The sequence below is a fragment of the Diachasmimorpha longicaudata genome, chromosome 7, assembly GCF_034640455.1.
Source record: "Diachasmimorpha longicaudata isolate KC_UGA_2023 chromosome 7, iyDiaLong2, whole genome shotgun sequence".
NCBI lineage: Eukaryota > Metazoa > Arthropoda > Insecta > Hymenoptera > Braconidae > Diachasmimorpha > Diachasmimorpha longicaudata.
The window spans coordinates 3,887,587-3,897,597 of record NC_087231.1 but is presented as its reverse complement, the minus strand read 5'-3'; the positions used below and the strand labels follow the sequence as shown (position 1 = coordinate 3,897,597).

General features: G+C 35.4%; 2 protein-coding genes across 2 annotated transcripts; one reads left to right on the top strand and one right to left on the bottom strand.

Moving 5' to 3' along the window:
• Nucleotides 1-114: 114 nt before the first annotated feature.
• LOC135164434 (uncharacterized) lies at nt 115-5,078 on the bottom strand. The gene is made up of 6 exons (XM_064124790.1): nt 4,985-5,078; nt 3,520-3,690; nt 2,856-3,038; nt 2,375-2,548; nt 1,758-1,934; nt 115-647 (listed from the first exon to the last, which is right to left on the bottom strand). The coding sequence occupies exons 1-6, from the start codon at nt 5,042-5,044 to the stop codon at nt 318-320; spliced, it is 1,095 nt and encodes a 364-aa protein (XP_063980860.1). The 5' UTR covers nt 5,045-5,078; the 3' UTR covers nt 115-317.
• A 1,120-nt stretch (nt 5,079-6,198) lies between these two features.
• On the top strand, nt 6,199-9,819 carry LOC135164384 (uncharacterized). The gene is made up of 4 exons (XM_064124661.1): nt 6,199-6,295; nt 7,994-8,167; nt 8,460-8,636; nt 9,466-9,819. Exons 1-4 carry the CDS (start codon nt 6,236-6,238, stop codon nt 9,769-9,771), a joined length of 717 nt encoding a protein of 238 aa, XP_063980731.1. The 5' UTR covers nt 6,199-6,235; the 3' UTR covers nt 9,772-9,819.
• Nucleotides 9,820-10,011: the final 192 nt, after the last annotated feature.

Sequence of the window (10,011 nt, the reverse complement as noted above, 5' to 3'; positions counted from 1 at the left end):
TCACCAACTGTACCCATGGAATTCAAACAATAACAAAGAATTCCCTACTGCCTCGAGAATTCTGTTCTCCAAAAGATTGTCAAGAATCATTGGGTTGTTGAATAAACAAAGTCATTTAGTTCGTAATAATTTTATCCATACAAAATAGTAAAACAGAGAAAGAAGAAAAATGGAGATTCTTTCAGCAATTACTTCATGAAAATTGAAAATTCCTCCGTGAGCAATCCGTTTTTGATAAGAGAATAGAAAAAGTTCACAAAAATTGAGTGTATGGAATCGTCAAGGACTATCCTCAATTAATAACAACTTCACACACTTCAATGACTTTCTATAGCTGCATACCAGCTCTCTAAGGCCCGTAGTTCATCAGAATCGCTGCACTCCCCACAGGTCATTATAGCGGGGTGGTGACTCAGAAGGGTTTCTTTTATTTTGTTCCATGATGATTCCGTGCAGGAGAGCATTGGAGCCATCTGGTCAATCAGCCAGTTGACATTAAGTCGTTCCTGCTTTTCTACATCTGCTAGCCAATCTTCAACCATGTCATCAAAAACGGCTGACGCCTTGTCCATATAGACATCCGTGAATTCAGTGCTCATTAATTTTCTGTAGGCTGCATCCAACATGACTTCTATGACTTTTTGTTTCTGTAAACGCCGAATAAAAATTATTCATCGTTTCGCATATCAGTTGAATATCTAATCAATACGACTTCTCAAATATTATATTCTTTTTGAGGCTTATGTAGCGCCAAAAAGTTATTCTATTAACAATTAATTCACTCGAGGAAAGCATGTATTTCATTCATAGCATTACTTCATTTTCATACGAGGGGGCCTCGCCCCGCGTTACTTTGCCCGTTAACTGCGGAGGGGCTTGCCCCCTCCCCCTCCCGGCCCCGCAAATGACCTCAACGAGTGAGACTGCGAGGGATTCATTTACAGCCCTAAATAAGAAGGCATCGTCTTCTTATTGTAAAAAGAATAAATATCGAAATTATCGATATCTCGAAAGTCTATTACGTTTATTCCTGATTGGCTGAGTCCTCTGAGGTCGCTAATTTGAATTTAGGGCTCATTGAGTTTAACAATCTTCAGTCAGGATTTGTATAATTACAGTATGCAATAGCGTGTGTTCCAACTTGTCCATTCCTATACAATCGATTATACCGATATAACAATCGATTATCTCGAAATAGTAATCAATTACATCGACACATAATCGATTATAATCGATTATATATCAATTATGTAATGGTCATAATCGATCTTTTTTTCGAATCGAATTGTTTTCTTTATAATTCTTATTCTCGTCGAATTATTTAATTTCGATCAAAAAGCGGAATCAATTTCTGCATTTTCTGTCTAATCGTAATTCTCTTTGAATGATTATGAATGCCTACTGAAGTTTAGGCGGTATTTCTGGTTAATTTGGAGGTTTCTGGAGAGAGAATTTCTGTGGCATCCGATAGCCCAGTTGGCAAGAGTGTCCGGCGCGATTTTGGGTGACCCGGGTTCGATTTCTGGCTGGATAACAGCGAAAATTTTTCCTCTCTAACTCCAATTCTCTTTGATTTTTTTTGCGTGGTGACGTTAGTTAAGTTAGGTAATGTAAAAAAGACAGAACACCTGAAATTGATTAATCGAAAATGGTGGACGTAATCGAAACATGGCAGGGGACATTGGAGGCGACATAGAAAATAGGTGGCAAATAGGAGGCCGCCCATGGAACTATTAACAACAATATCATTTGTTTACCGTCAGATATTCGTCCATAACAATGGTGTGATACTTGGTGTAGTTCTTCCTAATAGTCTGGTAGCACTCATCTACATCGGCAGTTACCTCCTTCTGAATTCTTTTTATTATCCTGTCCGTTAAATTACGGCATCGATCGATCTGTTCCCCTGAACAGCTTCCCATTAGTATTTCGTTCTTAACAAGTGAAAATTAGAAAATTAGACGTAGTTTCGCATCTAGGCACACGAAGCGCAGGAAAAGGGGATGGGAAAGTTGAAAATGGAGATCTTAACATGCTGAGGTTTTGCAAAATCAACATTTCCATTGTAGTCGAAGATTAAAGTCTGAATTTTTTGTCATAAGATCTGAAATATGAAGTCATTTTTTGACACCTCGTACAACATAATCTACTCGTTGTGAAACAAATTCTATTATTTATTTATAAGAAAGAAATTTGGACAAATATCAATAGTTTCCGACATTTAATTTAGATTATGCTGACTACGATTTTTTCCAACTGTACTCATGCAATTGGCGACTTGAAATATGCAAAAATTGAGTGTCCGGTCGGTAAAATACCGACCTGAGAGTAGAGCTACCTTAAAGAAGAGTATTAAGTATTTGAAAAAAATTACCTGATAGTATCCGTTGACACTTGCGACTCGCAAAGCCATTTGTTCATTGATGTTTTTATGTACGAGGGCAAGAAGAGACCAAATTATCCCGCTATTAGTCTTGAGATTATTTATACCAGAGGCCAGAGTGTCTCTGAAGGTGGTTTCTATATCTTCAATATTCTCCTCCTCGACCTGAAATTTCAATCAAGAATCCAGAGATCATATGGAGAGACCCTATGATCTCTGCAATCACGTTTTGTTTACTTGCAAACGAAGAGTCCGAATTTGTAAACGAAAACATTTGATACTTGATTTTTTGATACTTCGTAAACAGATTTGTTGATAAACAAGAAATCTTGAAAAAATGTTATTTTCCGAAATTTAATGTGCATAATACTGACTATGATTTTTCTCAAATCGATAATCGATTAGTGAACAAGCAAAAGCATAATCGGTATCAATACCGCATCCGCGTTGGCGCTAATTTAAAGAGACTCACGTCATAGTCGTCGTCGTCGATAGCTGGGGGATCAAGCTCGACTGGTTCCATCTCATAGTTATCTATAGAAGATGAAAGAGACTCCAACCTATGGATATTTTTCCTGATATTTTCTAGCCCCTCGACGATGCAGGCTTTGAAATCGCTTAGATTGTCATCAGTATCATTCACCGGGTTCTGGAACTTCAATTGAAATTTTTTATGGCTGAGGTACTGCGATGAACAATTTTTTTTCGTGCGCAGCAAAATTTCAAAATAGCGTCAAAACAAAAAACAACAAAAGTTTCGTGCAAAAACAATGTTACTAATTTTTCAAATTTCTTTTTTTTATTTTTATGTGGCTCATAGTTTCGGAGAAAATGATTATTTTATCGAGTGATTTACTTGGGGGTAGAATTCAGCAAAAATTACGGATCTCACGTAATCCAATCTCATAATAATTTGCTATAAATGTAAATTTATTAAAAACTTATATAACAAGGAGAAAATCTTGAAAAAGAATATCAATAATTTTTAAAATTTAATTTAGATAACGGCGACTGTACATTTTTTTGAATTTTTACTCATGCAGTTAGTACAAAAGCAGAGTAGCCGACCGATAAAATACCGACCTGAGGGTGGAGCTGCTTTAATAAATAATCAAGTATTTGAAAAAAAAACATACGTCACCGTTATTTTTATCACCGACGAGATTCGCCTCCAGTTGTAGAATGCTATTTTCATCTATAGACGATAAAAGCTGCTTAATGCTGTCTGCCTTTTCCTTTAGATCTCGTAAACCCTTGATGATGGTGACTAAATCGCCTCTAGCTTCTTTACGGTTATGTCCCTGGATCTGCAATTGTAATCGAGGATCGAGCTTTTTTTCGAGTATTCGCAAAGCGAATTAAGGTGTCTGAAATTTTGTGTACTATTCAATGACCCATGGTACACGGAGAAAAAAATTTAATTCAATGAAGAGAGCAACACGATTACGAAATGTAATCGATTACACAGGATTACGGCCAAATGTCCTCGATCAAGATGATAGTCATCATCGTTGAGCAAAACACGTGATTACGTTACGTTTCCTAAGAACGTGATTATATTGTCGTTTCGAAAAATCGTGATTACATGATCACACTGATTACATTGATTACAAGCGAACGTGTGTAATCATTGAAATGATGAAGAAATATTTTCAACATGAATTCTACTGCTTCAATCATTGATAAATTCTCAGCATAATAATTTATTTATTCATTAATTAATTTGATAAGTTCATTATTTTGCTGAATACATAGGAATCAGAAAACAGAGCAACGAAATATTGGAAAATATTTTTTTCTATCGCTTAACAAAAACCAACAAATCAATGCGCATATGCCACATAAGTGATGGACAAGTAAACAATCTCAGGACCGTCAGTAGCTAAAATTTTATCAAAGAAAATTGGGAGCAGAGTTTATAGGGGTACAGTCATAATAATAATCAGCGAATGCGAAAACATGGATTCCAACAAAAAACTTGATGAGTAAAAAAAAAATGGATATTTTCCAAAAAAACGGAAAAACTACTGAACCGATCTGTTCCAAAATCTAATCAACATTGAGGTACGGGAAGACTTATCGATCCCGTCATTAATCACTGCGAGTGCACCATTCCTTATTGAGAAATGGTTAATGAAAATTCCGGAACATTCATTAAAATGGTAAAAATAAAGATTGTAGAAACCTTGAGACGTGAAGTTATGATGAAAACTTTTTTTTATTGTTTTAAGTGCTCAAATCTACATGATTTATTTATACTGTCATTTGACTTACTCTAGGTAACAAATTGCAATGAAGGTGAGTTACTATATATATTGTCCTGTCTTTATAATGAATTTGTGTATGTTTCCGAGAAGTTTTGAGTTTGTTGATTTTAACACGAGAGAAATTAAGTTGTCAGTGGGTATTTCCAGTCACTATAATCCTGTCAAGAGTATTGACCTCTCATTGGTGAGGTTGGAGCAGAACCAAAGGCTGTGCTCGATGTCTTGTGTTTCCTGTCCGCAAGGACAATGATGCAAACTTGAGATTCGATTTTCGGAGGGTTTACTGTAACTTTCCTTTATCGGGACGTTACAAATTGGTAAATGTACCACTCACCTGAAAGATGACCGCTACGATCACGAACAGTAGTGTACGGGTTGACATCTTGTCTTGCATTAAAATTTTGGAAATGATTTTCGGAATTATTATAGGGAAACTCTCTCTCCCCACAAGTCCTTTTCCACAGTTTCCACATGTGCCACTTGCGTATGTGAGTGCGATTAGATAAATTGGCGATAGATGAAAAAGGAATGGCCACATCAGTTGCTCATAATTATTTTCATTCAGATAACGCACGAAGGGAAATATTCAATGATAATCACCTGTTTGTTTTTGCGATCTCGGAGAAACACGGAACCGTAAAAAAATTTATAAAACTGTCACGTAATTTTTCAATGGTTTGTGTGAAATCACGATTCGATAAATTTGAGATTCATAATTTTTACTGAACATATATTTTGTATCAAATCAGCGTATTAATTTTTTATTTATGCATTTAAACTTATTGGTTTACTCTGCTTCAAAAACAGATTTTTTTAAACAAAAATATGCACGAAATGCCGTCTCATTTCTTCAACATTCAGTAGTCTTCAATATCATTAAATATCTAATTGACATGAGGTTAAAAACGAGTAAATTAACAAAACAATCTTTACTTTTAAAGTTTGCAAAAAATCGCGAATTTTGTAAGGTAAAAAATAGCCTTCACTTTGCAGTTCATTAATAAATTGTTAACGATACTGTTCATAGAGTGCATAGTGCCAGAACGCATGGTAAATCACGGTATTATTATTAAGAAAATTAATGTATTATTAATCACCCAATCACTCAATTTATAAAAATTATATCGATATTTCTCCAGGAGAGTAATTATGAGAGTATAACTCTCTCCAGAGACAATACTGTTTGCCACACCAGTTAGAAAACACTAAAATAAACTTTGCAAATATGCTATGCTGTATAAACTTGTAAAGTTTCGCGCATTAATAAAATAAAAGAAAATAGATATTTTTAAAAATACTCCAGTGGAAGATAAGTTAACTCATCTCAGTTAAGCCCTTCGTTATAGAATTTAGAAATGTGAAAAATTATTGATTCCATTCGCTTATTGAACTATAGATTCCATTGCGTCTATATCTAAATGAACATAATTAGAATCACATCGACGTGTCCAGTCCTTTATTATCTATCGCTACTTCATCTAATCGCAGTCACATCCAAGTGTTGTAATGGGAAAATCGTGGAATAAGACTAGTGGGGGGAGAGCGTTTCCCTATAATAATTCCGAAAATCATTTCCAAAATCATAATGCAAGACAAGATGTCAACCCGTACACTACTGTTCGTGATCGTAGCGGTCATCTTTCAGGTGAGTGGTACATTTACCAATCTGTCACGTCCCGATAAAGGACAGTTACAGTAAACACTCCGAAAATCGAATCTCAAGTTTGCATCATTGTCCTTGCGGACAGGAAACACAAGACATCGAGCACAGCCTTTGGTTCTTCCCCAACCTCACCAATGAGAGGTCAATACTCTTGACAGGATTATAGTGACTGGAAATACCCACTGACAACTTAATTTCTCTCGTGTTAAAATCAACAAACTCAAAACTACTCGGAAACATACACAAATTCATTATAAAGACAAGACAAAATATATAGTAACTCACCTTCATTGCAATTCGTTACCTAGACTAAGTCAAATGACAGTATAAATAAATCATGTAGATTTGAGCACTTAAAACAATAAAAAAAAAAGTTTTCATTATAACTTCACGTCTCGAGATTTCTACAATCTTTATTTTTACCATTTTAACGAATATTCCGGAAATTTTCATTAACGATTTCTCAATAAGAAATGGTGCACTCGCAGTGATTAATGACGGGATCGATCAGTCTTCCTGTATCTCAATGTTGATTAGATTTTGGAACAGATCGGTTGAGTGGTTTTTCCGTTTTTTTGGAAAATATCCAAATTTTTTGGGCTCATCAAGTTTTTTGTTGGAATCTATGTTTTCGCATTCGCCGATTATGATTATGACTGTGCTTCTATAAACTCTGCTCCCATTTTTTTTGGTAAAATTTTAGTCAGACGTCCTCCCCCTTTCTCATAGAAATTTTCCGGGATTTTTCGTAATAATTTCTTATCAACGTAATCATTACCGTTATTTCAACTGCGGCGGTGAGTTCTTACAATGTAAATTCAACATTCCTTCCAAACAGCCCAATGGAAAATTCCTAGGCTAATTTTTTTGGAACCCCCTCTCTTTGCGACTGACGGTCCTGCGGTTGTTTACTTGTTCATCACTTATTCGGCATATGCGCATTGATTTGTTGGTCTTTGTTAAGCGATAGAAAAAAATATTATCTAATGTTTCATCGCTCTGTTTTCTGATTCCTATGGATTTCGTAAAATAATTAATGTTGGCAATTAATGAATGGATGAATGAATCGTTAATCTGAGATCTTATTATCGATGGAAAAAGTGGAATTCATGTGAGAAATATTTCTTAGTTATTTTAATGATTACAAATTTTCGCTGCTAATCAGTGTTATCAGTGGTGTTATGTTATAACGATTTCTCGGAACGATAATGTATTTAGATTGTTTGGAAAGGTAATGTAATCACCTTTTTTCGGAATGATAATGACTGTCATCATGTCTTTAAAGCAAATGATCTACAATTGAAATTTACAATGTTCCTATGTACATTTGTGAAGTATTATGACCAGATGTTCTTGACCATGATGAACAAATGCCGCAATTTGTGCAATTGATGCTTTCAAGTATTAATTGCACAAATAAAATCACAAAATTAAAAATCGTGTTTCCCCATGCGTTAAAAAAAAAAAATTTACCAAACAAAATTCTGAAACCATAAGTCGATTTTCGACTAATTTAAAAAAAAAAAACCGTTGATGCACAAATAAAATCATAAAAATCCAAATCAAGTGCTCACATATTTTGCTTTAATAGAAAAAATTAATTTTCTCAAAAAAAAATCTGAAATCATAATTCGATTTTCGAGTGATTGAAAAAAACTCAATTATCGATTTAATTTCCAGATCGAGGCGAGTAATGCGAGCTCAAATATATCTGACCTCAACACGACGGTTGCCGACAGTCTAAATGATCTCCAGAGCTTTGTCAACTGGATCGAGGTCCATTTGAACGAATCACAACCCGACGACATCGCACAATTGGAAAGGAGGCTCAGAGTTGTCAAAAACTATTACGACGTAAGTTTTTTTCAGAAAATTTTTACCGCACTTATTGCATAATGGTACATTACGATACGGCCAGACAAAGGCAAATGCTATGATCCCGCGAGTCTAAAATCACTTTTCCGCGAGTATCGAACACCATTTCACGACACAATGTGTGGTAAGTGGAATTTTGCGCATGCAGAGCGTGCGTAAAATCTCACTTTCCATACGGTGTTGAGAAAATTACTTTTTTACGTTCCATTGCTTGCACCTCGTGTTCCTAAATTGGGAACAACATCTAATTGTCGAATTTGAATTTGTTAAGGCGCAAATTAGCCAAGGAAATTGTTCAGCGGAGAAGACCGAGCGATGCTCTAACATCACCAATAAAATAGTCGAAACATTTAAGAAGAAGTACATCATCGAGGTAAATGAGTGCTACGACAGTGGTGCCAGGCTCTATAAGAACTTTACCGACCACTTTATGAGCCAACATCTGCAGGTAAATAAATGATGTTGTTGATTCTAGATAATAATAATGAAGTATAGAGGGTAGCAATAATAAAAAAAGTATGAGTGGAAATGAGCATAATTGAGAGCCAATGAACAGTGAGAAATGAGTAGCAGATTTTAGCCTTCAACTGTCGAGAGTTTCGATTCGACTCGATAAATGTTTAGGTCATAAATGTCAACGCTCTTAAATCGCGATCGCCTTTGACGGGCCTTATTCCCGCAAATTATTTTATGAGAAAGTAAATGTATCGATCAGCAGCACAATTGAAAATTTATTATAAAAAAACAAAATTACATATAAAAGTATGTGACTGCTCTTATTAATAGTAACTCTCAATTAACTACCTCATATGGCGTGACTTACGACTCTCGTAGTTGAAGAACAAACAGCCAATGGGCTCTTCTTTACCGACAACACGCGTCAAATCAACTCAACATGCATGAATATCGATTATTTGCATAAATCGATTAGAATCAATCTTCAAAATTTGATAAATTGAGTCGTTGTTCGGACGCACTCTGAAATTTCGAACGCATATGACGTAAAAACAATCGATTCTCGAATGTCGAAATGGGATAATTCCTAAATACCGCGGTTGCGACTGAAGTGATGTGGGAGAATATCCCTCTTCCGTGAAAATAAAATAAAACTATAAGTAAATAAAATGCTCTTCCCGAGTCAGTTAATTGGTAAAATAATTTATCTTTCGTGGTCCATCTACCTCAAGAAGATCGAATAAGATATTTGAGAAGTGATAGTCATTAGATATTTAACTGATAGACCAAACGATGAATAATTTTTTTTCCGGTGTTTACAGAAACAAAACGCCTTCAAGATCCTAATTAAGGAAATGGACGCAGACTGTTCCACGGATAAAAACGTACATGAATGTATTGAGTCCTGGGATTTGAATACCCAGCTTGCAAATTGGAAAGCCGAAATATTAGCGGAGAGGCAGAATAATATTGTGTGGGCTAATCAGCAGTTGGGTTCAATTAACTTATGCGTGCGATCATCATTGAGAAAAATGAACGAAGGCTTTGAGTATTATCAACCGCTTGTAATGACCTGCGTGAAGTGCTACGACATTGTTGAAGTGGAAAATGAGGAAAACTCGTTATAAATTACACACATTTCAGTGAAGTATCTGAAATTATTATTAAAAAATTGAAGACACGAGGATTTTACACTTAAAATTTTTGTCAACATTTTTTATTGTTTTACGGGGAGAGTTAGATCTCCTCAATCGCCTAACGGACTCTGAGGGTTAAAGGTTCTCAGAGTACATTGGGGGACTCGGAGCATTTAACCGTCCCCGAAGTAATCCTCGCGATCCTTACCCCACCCCCGAATGGGTCTTCTG